Genomic DNA, 19181 nt, shown 5'->3' with positions numbered 1-19181 from the left:
CTTGATGATTCCCAAGACTTTTGGGAGAACATTCTGTGGACTGACGAAACAAGAGCTGAACTTTTTGTAAGGTGTATCATACCATTTCAGAAAAGGAAGTTGAACATCATATGAACAGTATAATACGATGTTGGTAGTGTCATTGTCTGGGGCTTGTTTTATTGCTTCAAGACGTGGAAGACTTGCTGTGGTAAATGGAATCATGAATTCTGCTATCTACCAAAAAATTCTCAATGAGAATGTCCAGCCATCTGTTAATGATCTCAAGCTGAAGCACACTTGGGTTATGCGGAAGGACAATGATCCAAAACGGGACAGTAAGTCCACATCTGAACGGCTTAAGAAAAACAAAATTAAGACTTTGGAGTGGCCTAGTCAAAGTCCTGATTTTAATCCGATTGCGATGCTGTGGCATGACCTTTAAAAAGGCGGTTCATGTTCGGAATCCCTCCTATGTGGCTGATTTGCAAAAATTCTGCAAAGATGAGTGATTCAAAATTCCTCCAGAGCATTGTGAAAGACTCATTGCCAGTTATAAATGACTGATTGCAGTTGTTACTTCTAAGGGTGTCACAACCAGTTATTAGATTTAGGGTACTATCACTTTTTTACACAGGGCCCTGTAGGTTTGGATTTTTTACCATTTAATAATGAAAACCTTCATTTAAAAGCTGCATTTTGTGTTTACTTGTGATATCTTTGTCTAATATTTACATTGTTTGCTGATCTGAAGCATTTTTGTGACAAACATGAAAAAGAATAGGAAATTTGGAAGGGGCAAGCACTTTTTTACGCAACTGAATATTGCAATTATCTGTGTTCTTTTTAGGCGTGTATAAAAGCACGGTTGGCCAGTTTTGTGCACTTCTGAAAAGGACACCTCTGAACAGAGGCCTGACTGATTTCACAATAACTCTGCTGCCTCATTATAGTGAATTAATCCCTCGGAGTTTGCCTCTGAATCATGTCACTCGGAGATTTAGATGGAAACCCCTATATACAAGTGCTTCTCACAAAATTAGAATATCATCAAAAAGTTAATTCGGTTCTTCAATACAAAAGTGAGACTCATATATTATATAGAGTCATTACAAACAGAGTGATCTATTTCAAGTGTTTTTGTTAATGTTGATGATTACGGCTTACAGCCAATGAAAACCTACCCTTTCAGTGATGCATTGTCTCAATTGTTCAGATCCTGTGTCTGGGAGGGCAGATGCCATGACTGATTTGATGTAGCCTCAATAGAAGACGTTGTAGGGACTTAGATCTGGTGACCTTGGAGGCTAGTGCAGCATTGGTGAAGCAACCTGAAACAACACATCAGTGAACATTTGTAGTGGATAGGTCAATCTTGGCTAGATCGTGCATCTTTTCAGATGAATAAACTTGTCTTCTGTTCTCAGTTATGGATACCAAGGCTATCAATTTGCCCTGTAGCTGAAAGTATTTTCTTTCCCAATTTAAAATTTTATGGGGTTGAACTATAATCAGGATTACCTGTTTCTTCAGAATGACCTCCTTCTATGCTTCTTGTTAGGACATAGTGTCACCGGTGTTTCTCTTATTCTGGAAGCATAAGATAATGTCATACGGTGGCATGTTCATTTAAGTGGGCGTCTTGTAATACCATCACAGATCTGAAATGTGCCAATACTGGTGTTATTTCTAAATATTTGCACATAGTGTGTGGTACTGCTGCTGTCAAAGTTTTCATCGGTATTAGTGTCTGGGACTGTTCATGGGAAACTAAAATATGCAGAAGTAACAAGTGGCTTTGAGATCTGTACCGATACTAATCTATGCCAAAAGCAATCTTATAAAGAAGATATTGAAACATGGATGTTGTGAACTTACATTCTTCTATAGTATTTTCAAGCAAAAAACATTTGGATGGGCGAGGCTCCCTAAGGAGAGGGTGTATTTTTCCAAATGACGTCCCTAAGTTGGCTGGATGTGCAAGTTTATAGCTTGCTCAGACAAAATTTGTCTTGTATGTAATTTTTCCAGCTACTTTATTTAATAAGTGGAAAAATTGGGAAACATGTTACATTTCATGAAATACATTTCTATATGGGTAGAAAATGTCGGTGTATCAACTTTGCTTTTTGCCAATGCTCTGGGACAGTTTTTTTTTTCCCTTTTATTGTTTATAATTTGGGAGTGTTCATTTGCTAGTAACATAAATGTAGATTATTGTGTTTATACTTCGTCTGTCAGATTACTATGTAAGTGCTCGTGCTTCAGGGAAGAACTGTTCACACAGTCTAATCCAAGAACCCTTATTTTAAATCTGTTGGCAGCTCTTTTCTCCAAATGTCTATTCTATATTTATGTGCTTAAAATAGAACTGGATGTGATTTATGGAACACAGCCCTAAAATTGCAACATAGTTTTGTAAACCACTAATTGTTGTGGATATATTGATTCTAATTCTCACCCACTTCGTATCCCAATTCATGCTTTCTCCAATGTTCACTAATTCATATAAGTACAGAGTTATTTATGGCTGTGTAAATTGTATACACAAGAGTTACCAATGCTTTTGGCAGTTTTGTGCTTTACGTTTATTTAATCAGTTTTTTGCCTAATATTTACTTAACCACTTACCAAAAAAGACATGATAAATAGATATCTATCACAGGAAAAAATGCAGCAGTATTTATCAACACAAGGTCACAATACTGATGCGCTACAGGACGCAGCAGACCCCCATTACAAAGGCGAAGGCAGCCCTGGTGTAGAATACTGGTATAAGTTGCCAGTCACACAGATGCGTATGATGATCATTTTGGATGGCAGAAGAATCTGGCATGTCCGATTTTTGGAATGCTGATCCTATTGCTCTCAGCCACAGATTTCCCTCAGTGGATCTCTGATAGACTGCTCTGCCAGCTGCGTGCACCTGTGCATGGAAAAATATGGGGAGAAAGTTGTCAGCAGAGACATTATTTGGCCCATAACGATCAAAAGTGTTTAGGGGGGCTGTGTGGTGGCAGTACCCTGCCCAAACTGTTAAATGTCCCAGAGGACACAGTAGCTCATTACAAGCCTCTGACATCTACACTGTTATCTTCCCAGATCTAATGTTTTTGCACAAATGATCTGATGTACGGTTCATTTGGCCTCATTTCAACTGATACTTTTTCACCAAATGGATTAAATGCTGAAAAATACCAAGGACGTTTTCAATGATATATTAAAGCCAGCTTGATTCTTCGGTGGGGAACAGCCTTTTTTTTCAACAATCTGTTTAGCACATTCCCCGTGTGCAAAACAGTGGGTTTTTTTTATTTAGTCTGTGGGGATATGTGAGTGCATGCAATTTTGGAAAACATCTGTTTTCTAAGTTTGTTTTATAGCTGTAAAAGTATAAGGCGAAAAATAGTTAAGACGACACTCATTAATGGTCTATAAAACGTGCTCAAACCTGTGTTTAAGAACAGTGAAAGGGATCTAAATGTAGTGTTTCCTTGGTGGTTGTCTTGACATGACTCTACTCATAACTGTCTATATCATATAAAGCTGTGACGGAAAGCACACACTGACATATCCAGACATATATACCTGCATGGTTTTTATAGTCCTTTTTTATGTATAGTTGTAGTCTGCTTTGACAGTAATTAGTTAAAAGTTTCCCTCAGGCTATGTACCCACATATGCAGAAAAAAACGGACTTCTTCCCAGGAAAAATGCACGTTTTTTAATGCGTTTTTTACAGGAGCATCCTCCTGCTCATAGAATATAGTGAGAAATGCGGATTTTTCAGCAAAATTAACAAACATGCTGCGTTTTTTACAGAGATGCGTTTTTTTTGTGGCAAAAAAACGCATCATGTGCACAAAAATTGCAGAATTCATTTAAAAGAATGGGATGCTTCTTGCATGCGATTTTTGAAGCGTTTTTACCTGGAGAAACGCGAAAAAAAAAAAAAAAGCTTACGTGTGCACACAGCCTCAGAATTTAAATCTGTGGTACTACTTACTTTGGCTGGTGTTTCCTTTTAAAAGGGGTTGTTATTGACCCCTGGACGAAGCATATCCTGTGAAACACGCGTCGTGTGCTGTGGGACACTGCCAACGCCTTGTCACCACTACTGGAATCTCTTGGGTACCACCTATGTGAATACTTCATTGTATCTAATTAATGCTCAGTGTATTATATAGGAGGCGTACTTGGGCACAGCACTATAGAGCAATAGAGCACTTTACTTTTTATCACTTACATGTGAATGGTTTGGTACATGGGAAACCTACTTGGGTATAATACTAGATGAAATTATTTTCTGTGCTATCATAACAAACTTTTGGTCTTGCTTATCCATATTCTGTTTAGAAGATAAAAACTCTTTTCCTATTTGGCAAGATGCTTATTATGGTTTAAATCCTTTTGGTAGTTGTCTCCCAGTGTTTCATTACTGTGTTGGCTGTATGTATTAAATAAAGATTTGTAGAACAATTTTAAATGGATTGCATTGTTCCTTTCTTTTGTGTTTCTGGACTTTAAAAGTCAATAATGACACTAAATCTGCTGAGTTAAGGAGGATATCCTTTTAACAAACAGTTTACAAAATTCGCCTCAATTTAATTTCAGTAAACATGGACATCTAATTTGCATTTAAGATCAGTCTCTGATAGGGAGCAATTGCTTCTTACAAGAGTTGTTCCTGTAAAATTAATGTGCGGGGTCTACTGTGCGGAGTCTACTGCACAGCAAATTTAGCATAAGATGGCCACTGTGTTATGGCTCATATAGGGACGTCTACCTGTGACTCCTTGGTGATAGACTACCTCGTTAAGTTGTCAGTAGGGTTATGATAAATATTGTCTGTGTAGTGTGATTCGTAAAATTTTTAGGCTTCACCTATTTTTGGCATATGGATGGATGATTTATAGGGCTATTAGTCAGCCCTACCCATTCACAAATAAAGTTCATCCTTTGGAGTTTGAAGCCCACTCCCTCAGAGCAATTTCTTCTTCTTGGGCTGAGTGGGGAACATGTTTCAATTGAACAAATTTTGTAAAGCTGCCACTTTCAGATCCTCAAATACTGTAGCGCTTTCCAAAAGGGTTGTCCAGCCTTGGGCCAAAAGCCTTTATCTGACCACAGGCTACCGAATTGTGACACTGTGACTAAATTGAAATGGTTACTGACAAAAAATCAGCATAATTATACATGTAAAATCGGTGCTTTACCATTACTTGAAGATTATGGCGGCAAATGAGGTGCACTGGAAGCGGTGATGGTATCAGGACATGGATCCCATTAGGCAGTATTACAGGATTACATCGGCTGGTTTATTTTTGTCTGTTGCCAGAGAGCCAGCATTTATATTTGTTGAGGGATTAATTAACCGTTTGAAAAAATAAAAACTATTTTATTTTGTTTCACCGTTTTATCTTCATCTTGCAAAAGTCAAATCATCTTCGTTTTTGGGGGATGAGTGGTTTTCAGTAGCAATGTTTAACTTGCCATCAAATTTAATGAAAAACTCAATGCAATTTATTGTTGGATGTAATGGGAAAAAAAAATTCTCATTTTTGTGTGGATTTAATTTTTATGGTGTTCACTATGCAATAAAAATTGTTACCTCTAGTCTGTGGATTTTTAACATTTATTGATTTAAAAGAAAATAAAGCAAAAGGTTACTGCTTTATTTTATTTTTTTACATACATGTAAGACTGTCAAGTTCTGCATGGATACTGAATATACACTGTAGGTGCTTAACGCGTATAAATGAGTAATTTATGTATGTGAGAGTATATTTCATAGATTAATGGGGATACATAGGAGAGTCCTGGGGGCGGAGGAATATATACATCTTGCCCAAAGGCCTTTTGCTGCCTGTATCTGCCCGGCATTTCCAGGCCATGTGAATAGAAGGTAGTGTTGTTTTGAGCTGGGTGGTTAGTATTTACCCCACATATCACCTTCTCCAGTGCAAAGTGGGAAATATGCAATTAAAATTCCCCAGCAATAAACTGACAAATTTCAAAACCGCAGTAGCAGTCAGTCATATTCTTTGTTTTATTTGTGCTGTTTAAAGGGGTATTCCCATGTCCAAGCTCCTATACCAGTATGTAGCAGGTGTAATAATATTAGCAATACCTCCAATTAGAAATCTAGTCTAGTTCTTCAGATAAGCTATGTCGCTTACCCAGTTTACAAGGCATTGCAGCATCTTAGGTACATTACCGTTCAAAAGTTTTGGGTCACTTAGAAACTTGCTTATTTTTGAAAGAAAAGCACAGTTTTTTCCAATGAAGCTAACATTAAATGATTCAGAAATACTCTAAACATTGTTAATGTGGTAAATGACTATTCTAGCTGCAAACGTCTGGTTTGTAATGCAATATCTTCATAGGTGTACAGAGGCCCATTTCCAAAAGCCATCACTTGTGTAAGAAGGATAATGGATGGTTAGAATACCCTTAAACCCTTGTGCAAGTATGTTGGCACAGCTGAAGACAGTTTGGCTGATTAGAGAAGCTATAAACCTGACCTTCCTTTGAGCTAGTTGAGAATCTGGAGTATTACATTTGTTGGTTTCATTACAGACTCAAAATGGCCAGAAAAAAAGAACTTTCATGTGAAACTTGACAGTCTATTCTTGTTCTTAGAAATGAAGGCTATTCCATACGAGAAGTTGCCAAGAAACTCAAGATTCCCTACAAAGATGTGTACTACCCCTTTCAGAGGAGAGCACAAACAGGCTTTAACCAGAGTACAAAGAGAAGTGGGAAGCCTCGCTGTACAAATGAGCAACAAGAGCAGTATAGTCATGGCCAAAAGTTTTGAGAATGACACAAATATTATATTTTCACATGATCTGCTGGCCTCTGGTTTTTATGTGTGTTTGTCAGATGTTTTTATCACATACAGAAATATAATTGCAATCATATTATGAGTTTCAAAAGGTTATATTGACAGTTAGAATGAGTTAATGCAGCAAGTCAATATTTGCAGTTTTGACCCTTCTTCAGGACCTCAGCAATTCTCCCTGGCATGCTCTCAATCAACTTCTGGATCAAATCCTGACTGATAGCAGTCCATTCTTGCAAAATCAATGCTTTTATTTTGTCTGAATTTGAAGGTTTTTGTTTGTCCACCCGTCTCTTGATGATTGACCACAAGTTCTCAATGGGATTAAGATCTGGGGAGTTTCCAGGCCATGGTCCCAAAATCTCTGTTTTGTTCCCTGAGCCATTTAGTTATCACCTTTGCTTTATGGCAAGGTGCTCCATCATGTTGAAAAAGGCATTGTTGATCGCCAAACTGCACTTGGACGATTGGGAGAAGTTGCTCTTGGAGGACATTCTGGTACCATTCTTTATTCATGGCTGTGTTTTTAGGCAAGACTGAGAGAGAGCCCATTCCCTTGGCTGAGAAGCCACCCCACACATGAATGGTTTCAGGATGCTTGACAGTTGGCATGAGACAAGACTGGTGGTAGCGCTCACCTGGTCTTCTCCGAATAAGCCATTTTCCAGATGTCCCAAACAATCGAAAAGGGGATTCATCAGAGAAAATGACTTTACCTCAGTCCTCAGCAGTCCACTCCCTGTACCTCTTGCAGAATATCAGTCTGTCCATGATGTGTTTTCTGGAGAGAAGTGGCTTCTTTGCTGCCCTCCTTGAGAGTAGGCCTTGCTCCAAGAGTCTCCGCCTCACAGTGCGTGCAGATAAACTCACACCTGCCTGCTGCCATTCCTGAGCAAGCTCTGCACTGCTGGTAGCCCTATCCCGCAGCTGAAACACTTTTAAGAGACGGTCCTGGCGCTTGCTGGTCTTTCTTGGGAGCCCTGGAGCCTTTTTGGCAACAAGGGAACCTCTCTCCTTGAAGTTCTTGATGATGCGATAGATTGTTGACTGTGGTGCAATCTTTCTTGCTGCGATACTCTTCCCTGTTAGGCCATTTTTGTGCAGTGCAATGATGACTGCACGTGTTTCTTTAGAGATAACCATGGTTAACAGAAGAGAAACAATGATGCCATGCACCAGCCTCCTTTTAAAGTGTCCATTGGTGTCATTCTTACTTAATCATGACAGATTGATCTCCAGCCCTGTCCTCATCAACACCCACACCTGTGTTAATGGAGCAATCACTGAAACGATGTTAGCTGGTCCTTTTAAGGCAGGGCTGCAATGATGTTGAAATGTGTTTTGGGGGTTAAAGTTCATTTTCTAGGCAAATATTGACTTTGCAAGTAATTGCTGTTAAGCTGATCACTCTTTATAACATTCTGGAGTATATGCAAATTGCCATTAGAAAAAATGAAGCAGTAGACTTTGTAAAAATAAATATTTGTGTCATTCTCAAAACTTTTGGCCATGACTGTACATTAGAATCTGTAGTTTGAGAAATCGACGCCTCACAGGTCCTCAACTGGCAGCTTCATTAAATAGTACATGCAAAACGCCAGTGTCAACATCTACAGTGAAGAGGCAACGACGGGATGCTGTCCTTCAGGGCAGGGTGGCAAAGAAAAAACCATGTATGAGACTGGCTAATAAAAGGAAAAGATTAATATGGGCAATTAACACAGACATTGGACAGAGGAAGATTGGAGAAAAGTGTTATGGATAGACGAATCCAAGTTTGAGGTGTTTGGATCACACAGAAGAACATTTGCGAGATGCAGAAGAACTGAAAAGATGCTGAAAGAGTGCCTGACGCCATCTGTCAAGCATGGTGGGGGTAATGTGATGTCTGGGGTTGCTTTGGTGCTGGTAAAGTGGGAGATTTGTACAAGGTAAAAGTTATTTTGAATAAGGAAGGCTATCGCTCCATTTTGCAAACGCCATGCCATACCCTGTGGACAGCGCTTGACTGGAGCCAGTTTCATCCTACAACAGGATGACCCAAAGCACACCTCCAAATTATGCAAGAACTATTTAGGGAAGAAGCAGGCAGCTGGTATTCTATCTGTAGTGGAGTGGCCAGCACAGTCACCAGATCTCAACCCCATTGAGCTGTTGTGGGAGCAGCTTGAATGTATGGTACCCAAAAAGTGCCCATCAAGCCAAACCAACTTGTGGGAGAAACTTCTGGAAGCATGGGGTGAAATTCCTCCAGATGACCTCAGCAAATTAACTGCTAGAATGCCAAAGGTCTGCAATGCTGGAATTCTTTGACAAAGCAAAGTTTGAAGGAGAAAATTATTAATTCAAATGAAAATCCTTTTTTGAACCCTGTCAATGTCTGGACTAGATTTTAAATTCATTTGGCAACTCATTTGATAAAAGTATGAGTTTTTATAGAAAACACAAAATTGTCTGGATGATACCAAACTTTTGAACGGTAGTGTATACATGGTTACGACCACTCATATAGTGAGTTAGTTGTTAGTGGTCGTAACCATGGATGCCTGAGCTTATTGCAATTCCCTGCACATGAGGTAAGTGATATAGAGAAACAGAAGAACTATTCTGCATTTCTAATTTGAGGTATTTGCTAATATTATCATTATTATTACACCTACTACATATTTGGGAATATGATCTTGTAGATGGGAATACCCCTTTAAATTTCCCAACCTCTCAATAAATAGGCTGACACTAGGTTTTTCTTTATGTGCAATTAAATTCAGACTGCAACTGAATCTGAATGTCTTGTGTCTTTTACATTTTAGTAGTGTAATGTTCCACCATGTGAGTGAACGGGGATTACTCACTTTGCAGGTCTTTGAGGTAACCACTGGCACACTCAGGGTTAAAATGAAGCCATTCAGTTTATTACTAAGACAGTTCTATCAGCCATTTCACTGTCAATTAAACATCCAGCTTTAACACGTGAATACAGTCTCTCACTGACCCCGGTCAGTATAATACGAACACCTGTCTGTTACCTGCTGGTGTCGGCCACACAGGTTCCCGGGTCCCTCTTGTCCTCAGAGGTATCCGTAGACATGGAACAAAATACAGTCTTTTCCTGAAACATACTTCTCACTGACCCCGGTCATTATAACACACGGTTGTCAAGACCATTACCTGTTGGATCGCCACACAGGGTCTCGGATTCCTCTTGTCCTCAGAGGCATCCGATAAATGTCCATTCACACACAGTCTCTTTCTGACCCCGGTCAGTATCACACAGTTTTCAAGACCATTACCTGTTGGCCACACAGGTTCCTGGATCCCTCTTACTGCAGAGGTATCCTGTAATCACTTGTCTCTGACCTCGGTCAGTATCACACGGTTTTCAAGACCGTACGCCCCTTTTGGCTTGGACTCGCCGGCACGGCTTCCCCAGGCTATGCGACGTCCGAGCCTGGAACATGGGAGCTCTGTCTGGGCTGACAGACTCCAACACACTCCCTCACATGTGCAACACACCTGCCTTAGATAGCTGTAACCACTCCCACTTACCTATCACATGGCTAGTCACATGATCATGACCTCATCACAGGTCCTGCAGATTCACAACCACACACACATCTCTTCAGCTAAAACGGGATACAGTGAGCCCCCTCACCACAGTGTGTGCTACATGGGTATCCAGACCCTCCCAGCTCTCATAGATACCCGTAGCCCGGACCCAAATGTGAACAGCAACACTTAAAAATCTATGTACACTTAAGAAAAACACTCTGGGCTACATCACAGGGAGCTACCATCCCTGTGACACATACCTTCCATTAACCACTTGACCACCAGTCACACCACAGTAGTTCTAGGTTTGCAGACCTATAAACTAGAGCAGTTCCATCCCCGGATGCAGCATTGACAGACTGCAGTGGTGACGTGACATTTACAGTCCTATGTCACCAATACAGGCCATCACTGAGCTCAGCGACTCTTGCCATCTCCATCAGCATCACCTTAGATGTGAAGTGTGCTGTAGACGTGACATCACCGCTGCAGCCTATTAACACAGGCTAAAGCTGCAGCAGAGGAGCTGTGCTGGACCTGGGGAATGGTGAGTAACTGCTTGTTATTTTACAGGTCAGCAGCCCTATGGGCATGAAAACTGTGAAATGGATCCACCCCTTTAATTACATAGTTGTCCTAATAACTCCACAGAGTCTTGAAAGTGTCATATGAGTCATGTCGGTTTTTTTTCAATTCCTTTTACTGTCATTAGTCTGTTTGTCATTCCAAATTATTTTGAAGAATGGTTTCATAATCATATGCACACGTTGTTACTATAATATGTATGTAACATCACTCTATGTATTCACTACAGGATGGCATTTTATACTGAAAGAAAAAGACTGGGAGCATGGGAAGTCTGGAAAACCCAGATTTAGAGGAGTTCCCTCCTCCACCGCCTGAAGGTAAGACCAGCTGGAAAGGTGAATGTCTTCTATTGCATGATGGACTACATGGCTTTTAATTTTGTCACACTTTGCAACATTTTTGTTTTATAACACACCCTGCAAGACTTTGCCATCAGCACTTATTCAGATGACCTCGACTGATATCCATCCCTCCACAGGTCAGATGATATCATCTACAGTGGGGGGAAAAAGTATTTAGTCAGCCACCAATTGTGAAAGTTCTCCCACTTAAAAAGATGAGAGAGGCCTGTAATTGACATCATAGGTAGACCACAACTATGAGAGTCAAAATGAGGAAACAAATTCAGAAAATCACCATGTCTGATTTGGCAAGATTTATTTTGCAAATTATGGTGGAAAATAAGCATTTGGCCACCTAAAAACATGCAAGATTTCTGGCTCTCACAGACCTGTAACTTCCCCCTGTGAAGATGCCCAGGGCCGATACTCTCCGGTGGGGAATCCCTCTGCTCCAAAGGCTAGGAGCAGGACGTCGCTCCTGGTGGGAGCCGCTCCTCCTGGTGGGAGGCTCTCTGCTCCAAGTGTGGCCGCCCTGGTTGCGAAGGTCTGTCCCCCGCAGGCAGCTGGTCGCGCGGGCATCAGGAAGAGGCGGGGCTGTGTCCGGGTAGGAGGAAGTGGCCGGAGTGATACCCGGCCTATCGCGTGAGGATGCGCGTCACTTCCGGTGACGTCACGCTCTGGGTTTGAATCTCAGCGCGCGCTCCAGGAACCCGGCGTCTCTCTGGAAGAGCGACAGCATGGATGCCGATCAGGCGAATGGAGGGGTAAGTGCGCTGAGCGCAAATCACCCTCCCCATACCACCCTCCACAGCTCAGGGCAAGGGCCTGACTACCCTATCCTCTATCAGGATAAGGGAACCCCAGCAGCCCCCCGTCAGCGGCCAAAGACCCGGCCAAGGCCACATCTAAGTCGGTCAGATGCCCAGTATGCAGGGTAAAGCTGCCAGACACCTATGCCAAAACCCTCTGCGGGCCCTGCACGTCAAGGGTGATAGGAGATGAGCAGCCGTCCCTCCTATCCAAGATGAGCTCTCTGATACGGGAGGAAGTCCAGGCTTCCAGAGTCAGCCTTGCACAGCAGTGGTCCCCCAGCCTAGGGCCAAGCCGAAAGCGTCCAAGGTGGGAGGCTGAGTTATCCGAACCAAGCTCCGAGGAGGGGTCAGGCTTCCGGGACTCGGATCCAGAGGAGGAAGGAGAGATCCTGGTGGACAAGCAAGATCAAGGCAGGAAATACCTGTTCAGACTAGAGGACACGGACGATTTGGTCCAGGCGGTGAGGAACACCATGCAGATGGAGGAAGTTCCTAAACCACAAGACAAGATCAGATGTTTGGAGGACTCGTGTCTCGAACACAGAGAGTGTTCCCCGTAAGTGAATTCATCAGGACGATGGTCCGAGAAGGAGGCGGAGAGACGACTGGTGCTATCCCGGGACTTTAAAGGTCGACTGCCGTTCGATCCCGAGGAAACACGATCATGGGAGGAAGTACCGAAGATCAACGTTCCCGTAGCCAAGGTCACCAAAAAGACCGCCATCCCGTTCAAGGATTCATCAAGTCTCCGGGACCCGATGGACAGGAAGGCGGACGTTTTATTAAAAAGAACTTGGGAGACCTCGGCGGCCCTTATCAGGGCTAACATAGCAGCCACCTCGGTGGCCAGATCTATGTTTTTGTGGTTGGGGCAGTTGGAGGAACACCTGACCAATAAGACCCCTAGGTCCGAGATCCTAGCTTCTCTTCCCCTCATGAAGTCGGCCACGGCATTCCTATCGAATACGTCGGCCGAATCAGTAAGATTCGCGGCCAGAAACAGCTCCCTTTCTAATGCGGCCCGAAGAGCAGCCTGGCTTAAATCTTGGTCAGGAGATAACGCTTCTAAAGCGAAGCTCTGCTCCCATCCCTTCTCAGGTTTAAGAGTATTCGGACCAGCCCTAGATAATATCTTAGAGCTGGTGTCCGACAAAAATAAAGGGTTCCCAGAAGAAAAATCTAAGCGACCCCAGCCTTTTCGGAGAGGCCCCTTCTATAGGAGACAAACCGACTCTAGAGCCCAGGTCAGGTCCAATAGAGGCTCATACAGAAGCTCCCAGGGCCAAGGTGGGAGAAGCAAAGCCCCCCTTTTTCCGTCAACCTCCAGGTCTAGAAGGCAATGACGCCATAGGTATTGGGGGAAGACTTCGCCACGTCGCAACAAAATGGTCCCGAATTACACAGGATCAGTGGGTCCTCAGAACCATTGCTGAGGGCTACAGTATAGAACTCTATTCACCTCCCCCCGACAGATATATTACCCCCACCATAGTCCCGGCGGACTCAGCAATGTGGGCAGACATACAGGATATGATCAGATCGGCGGTTATAGTACCAGTTCCTCTGACAGAAAGGAGAAAGGGACACTACTCCTCCCTGTTCTCCATTGCAAAGCCATCCGGCGAGGTCCGGACTGTTAAAAATGTAAAGCCCCTAAATACCTGGGTAAGGTACAAGAGGTTCTGGATGGAATCTATTCGATCCGAAATACAATTAATAGACAGGGACACTGTCATGTGCACCCTCGACCTGAAGAGTGCATGCTATCAGGTCCCTATCCTTCCCTCACCCCAGAATCTACTAAGATTTGCAGTCAAATTACCAACTCGGACCTGCCACTTCCAGTTCCAATGCCTTCCATTTGGGCTGGCTTCGGCCCCCCCCCCCCCGAATCTTCACAAAGCTGGTAGCGGAGGTAGTGGCCTTCCTGAGAAGTCAGGGTATCGTCATCATCCCGTACCTAGACTACTTCCTCCTGGTGGCAGTATCCGAAGAAGCGCTCATCCGAGACAGGGACCGAGCAGCAACTGTAATGGAGTTCCTCGCCTGTGTGATCAACTAAAAAAAATCAGACCTCATACCAGAGTGCAGGAAGATCTTCCTTGGAGTTCTCTTAGACTCACAAGACAGGATATCTCTGCTACCAAAGCGCAGGCAGAAGACCATTCTGGATAGAGCCAGGGATCTCTTATCGCATCGCTCTTCCATAAGAGAGGCAATGGAAGTTCTGGGCTTAATGACGGCCTGCATTCTGTGTGTCAGATAGGCCCAGTCCCACTCAAGACCGTTACAAAAGCAGATCCTTGCAGTATGGGATGGAAGTCAGGTTTCACTTGACAGACCCATAAGGCTGTTAGGACAAGTGAGGGAATCACTATGATGGTGGACACAAACCAGAAATCTCCAGGTGGGCGTATTATGGACAACCTCTCCATACGTGGTACTCACACCAGACGCCAGTACGTGGGGATAGGGAGCCAACGTAGAAGGGAAAATCTTCCAGGGAAGATGGCCAGCAGAAATCGGAAACAGATCCACCAACTACAGGGAGCCCTACGCGGTCAGGGAAGGCCTGTGGCGGAACCGACCGATCCTAAAGAATCGACACGTCCGGGTACTATCCGACAACATAACAGCAGTGTCATTCTTGAAGCACCAAGGAGGGCTCAGGCACCAACCGCTCCAGGCACTTGCAGGAAGAATATTCTCCTGGGCAGAAAGAACAGTCCTCTCGGTAACAGCAGTCCACCTAGAGGGTTCCCAGAATGTGGTAGCAGATTACCTAAGCAGACAACAGGTCTACCCGACAGAGTGGGAGCTGAACGAAGAAATGTTTCATCAACTGTGTCACCGTTGGGGGACCCCCAGTATAGACCAGTTCGCAAATTGGAGAAACTCAAAGGTCCCCAGATTTTATTCCCTGAACCCGGCGAACCACCCGGAAGGAGTAGACACCCTGAGCCAGACCTGGGAAGAACCCCTCTCTTACGCATTTCCGCCACTAGCGCTCATACCGGCGGTGTTAAGGAAGATCCGTGAGGACCGCGCAGAATGGTGGTGGTTTCATACTGGCCAAAGCGAAGCTGGTTTCCCCTACTGGGAGATATGGCAGTGGGAAGCCTGGTCGAACTACCTCTGAGGAAAGACCTCATCCACCAGGGCCCGATCTGCCACCCGAATCCAGCAAGGCTTCACCTCTCTGCTTGGATTCTAAAAGGAACATCTTAAAGGCAAAGGGCTTTTCAGATCAGGTCATATCTACCCTACAGGCCAGCAGGAAACCAGTTACATCCGCAATATACCGGAAGATTTGGAAGAGATTTTGTCTGACCTCGTGGCAGGTACCCCTGACCTCCCTAGTATCTTAAACTTCCTACAGTCAGGGTTTAATAAAGGTCTTAAGCCCAGAACTTTAAAGTCCAGATTTTGACCTTAAGCTCCTACTTTGATTACCCATTAGCTTCTCATCCCTGGGTAGTAATATTCGTAAAGGCCACGCAGCGTCTTCGCCCCACGATTAGGCAGCTCACCCCGCCTTTGGACCTTGGCCTGGTGCTCAGATTCCTATGTAGGGATCCCCACATCCCCAGTGAGGAAATGACCATCTCGACTCTCATTCGCAGAACGGCCTTCCTAGTAGCCATTACCACGGCCAAGAGAATAGGGGAAATCCAGGCCTTGTCCACCAGAGACCCATATCTCCAGATCAGAGAAGACCATATAATCTTGAGATTAGACCCGGCATTTATCCCAAAAGTAGCCTCTTGTCAAAACATAAACCAGGAGATAGTGTTGCCATCCTTCTGCGACAATCCTCGTAATGAGAGAGAGCAGCGTCTTCACTCACTGGATGTGAGACGCGCGGTTATTAACTATTTAGAAGCCACAAATAGTTGACGTATTGACCCAAATCTATTCGTCCTCTTTTGGGGTAAAAATAGGGGGAAAAAAGCCTCTAAGGCAACCATCGCCAGATGGATTACATCAGTAATCTCAGACGCCTATCAGGGCGCGAACCCACTGGATAGATTAAAGGCCCACTCTACAAGGGCAGTATCGGCCTCATGGGCCGAACGGGCGGGCGCCTCGGTTGATCAGAACAGCAGCAACCTGGGCCAGACTTAATACTTTCTGCAAGAACTACAAGCTTGATGTGCTGGCTAGCCAGCAGACCGCATTTGGGAGAAAGGTTCTCCAGGCAGTAGTCCCACCCTAGGGGAGGTGCTTTGGTACTCTCCATGGTGCTGTTAGGGGGACGTCCTGGAAAATAGTTATTAGACATACCGGTAATGATGTTTCCAGGAGTCCATCCTGACAGCACGGGTAGTTCCCTCCCTGTTATGCTAGGCTCTGTTATGTCATGTCATATGCTGTAATATGATTGTATCATTTAAAATTTTACGTGCATTATCCACACTGTGGTACTTGTCAAATCACTAAAAGAGATGGGGTGGGATGGAACCTTTCTAACCTCTCGTGTGCTTTTCGTGGCCCTGTGAGGAGGAGGAGGACGTCCTTCATTGTGCTGTCAGGATGGACTCCTGGAAACATCATTACCGGTAGGTCTAATACCTATTTTCCTATTGCTGAGATAGAAACTTACCAGTAGAAGCGGTCTTATCCTGCGTAGATGGGAGAATGATGAAAGAACTAGAGGCTGATTCATTGAAGAGCGACCTGTCGGTCAAAGTGCTGTTAGCATGTTAAATGCTGCTGTCAATCTCCGACAGAGACAGTTAAAATGGCTGTGCGGGAAGCGCCTGTTACGCTCGCACCCTGACAGGTTGGCGCGAGCGTGGAGGGTGTGGCTCCACTGCCACAAACTAGACTACCCTGGAAGGGGCGTGACTAAGCAGCTGCCTTAGTGTTCACAGGAGCCTCTGATGGTGATGTCTGGCTTGTGCGGCAGGTAGCTGCCTGGTACCACTCCAGGGCTGTTTCTGGCTGTGGCTGCTGATCCCACTGACTTACGGAACGCTAGGACAGGTGCGGGTGACAGGCACGACTGGCAGGCAGGTGAGCACGGCAGGTACTCTGGCGAGTAGGCAGGCACGGCTGAGACTCTGTTAGGCGGGCACGGCTGGCACTCAAGCAGGACAGGTACTGACTAGGTAGGGACAGGAATACGGGCAGTTACAGTATATGGAAACGGGTAGGGACCTGTTCAGACTGGAGGAACTGGAGCTGGTTTTGGAGCCAGTACAAACTGGCAGGACAAAGGTCCGCAGGATGCGGAACGGAAGCAGAGAAGAGCCGCAAGGTTGTGGAGCAGGGCAAAACTGCAGGTATGCGGAGCAGGGCAAAACTGCAGGTATGCGGAGCAGGGCAAAACTGCAGGTATGCGGAGCAGGGCAAAACTGCAGGTATGCGGAGCAGGGCAAAACTGCAGGTATGCGGAGCAGGGCAAAACTGCAGGTATGCGGAGCAGGGCAAAACTGCAGGTATGCGGAGCAGGGCAAAACTGCAGGTATGCGGAGCAGGGCAAAACTGCAGGTATGCGGAGCAGGGCAAAACTGCAGGTATGCGGAGCAGGGCAAAACTGCAGGTATGCGGAGCAGGGCAAAACTGCAGGTATGCGGAGCAGGGCAAAACTGCAGGTATGCGGAGCAGGGCAAAACTGCAGGTATGCGGAGCAGGGCAAAACTGCAGGTATGCGGAGCAGGGCAGAACTGCAGGTATGCGGAGCAGGGCAGAACTGCAGGTATGCGGAGCAGGGCAGAACTGCAGGTATGCGGAGCAGGGCAGAACTGCAGGTATGCGGAGCAGGGCAGAACTGCAGGTATGCGGAGCAGGGCAGAACTGCAGGTATGCGGAGCAGGGCAGAACTGCAGGTATGCGGAGCAGGGCAGAACTGCAGGTATGCGGAGCAGGGCAGAACTGCAGGTATGCGGAGCAGGGCAGAACTGCAGGTATGCGGAGCGAGAGCAAGGCAAACAGAGTAAACACGAGGATACAGCAGGGAAAGGAAGCCACAGCGAAGTATTCAAACAGGTTAGGGCTGAGTTCAGACAAAATACAGACAAACACGGACACGGGAACAGATACTGGACAAGGACACAGGCCTGAGTATGCAGCCCTCAGGGAGGCGGAAACAAGACCGGACCTGGCAACTCAGCAGCAAGACACTGACTGACGGGAAATAGTTGCTCAGGCATCCTCCTATGGGCGGGGATGCCTTAAGTACTTGAGGCCTCTTGACAATTGGCAAGGGGCACCTTTGAAAGGTGTACACTGACTCAATAAGAGCCAGGGAGTACCGGCGCTTCCCCCCTGTGCACACAGCCTGGAAATATGTAGACAGCAGGCAGGAGACCAGAGGCAGCCAGCATAGAGCTGGCAGAAGACAGAACTCACAGCATGGCCCGGAGCAGTGAGTAAGTTGGTGTGTAAGGCAGGTGGGGGATGGGAAGCCATGCAGTGATGCCAGCAGGGTTGTTACAGCGAGTCACTAATCCTGCTCATTGGCACCGTGTCACGTGATTGGGGTGCTGATAGGTTGGCATGGCAACCCGGGGTTTGCACAAGACCCCTGAGGTTGTCTTGCTGATTTGCTGTGAGCTCCACTTTGTGGCCAGCGCTCCTAGCACATGATCAGTTTAGCTACACATAGCACAGGCGATCAGATGATCACATCTCCCATGGCGACTGTTGAAGCAAATGAAAAGTAAAAATAAAATATTTTTAAAAATCACCCCCCTTTTGGCCCATTAAAAAATAAAACAATTTAAAAAAATGCATGGATTTGGTATCCACACGATCATAAATGCCTGATCTATCAAAATATAAAAAGAATTCATCCAGTCAGTAAATGGCATAACAAGAAAAAGTCAGAAATACTTTTTTTTTCGCTGCAACATTGCAATAACAGACGATCAAAACATCGTATCTATTCCAAAATTATATTAATAAAAACATCAGCTCTGCGTGCAAAAAATAAGCTCTCGTCTGGCCCCAGATCCAAAAGAAATTGAGACACTACGAGTCTCAGAAAATAGCACCACTTTTTTTTTTTTATTTGGAAACTTTGATTTTTTTATAATTAAAAAAAACATACATGTTTGGTATCTG

General features: G+C 44.7%; 1 protein-coding gene across 4 annotated transcripts in view; it reads left to right on the top strand.

Moving 5' to 3' along the window:
• ARHGEF10 (Rho guanine nucleotide exchange factor 10) overlaps positions 1-19181 on the top strand; it is a 291292-nt gene that overhangs the window by 40965 nt on the left and 231146 nt on the right. For all 4 annotated transcript variants that reach the window (XM_073589190.1, XM_073589191.1, XM_073589188.1 and 1 more), the window contains exon 2: positions 11187-11277. In XM_073589190.1, the coding sequence (XP_073445291.1) occupies positions 11223-11277 (55 nt within the window). In that variant the 5' untranslated portion in view covers positions 11187-11222. The remainder of the gene's footprint in view (positions 1-11186; positions 11278-19181) is intronic.

This window comes from Dendrobates tinctorius, unplaced genomic scaffold (genome assembly GCF_039654945.1).
Source record: "Dendrobates tinctorius isolate UK_male_01 unplaced genomic scaffold, ASM3965494v1 ptg000107l, whole genome shotgun sequence".
In the NCBI taxonomy this organism is placed as follows: Eukaryota; Metazoa; Chordata; class Amphibia; order Anura; family Dendrobatidae; genus Dendrobates; species Dendrobates tinctorius.
This window is presented reverse-complemented; position numbering and strand designations above follow the sequence as displayed.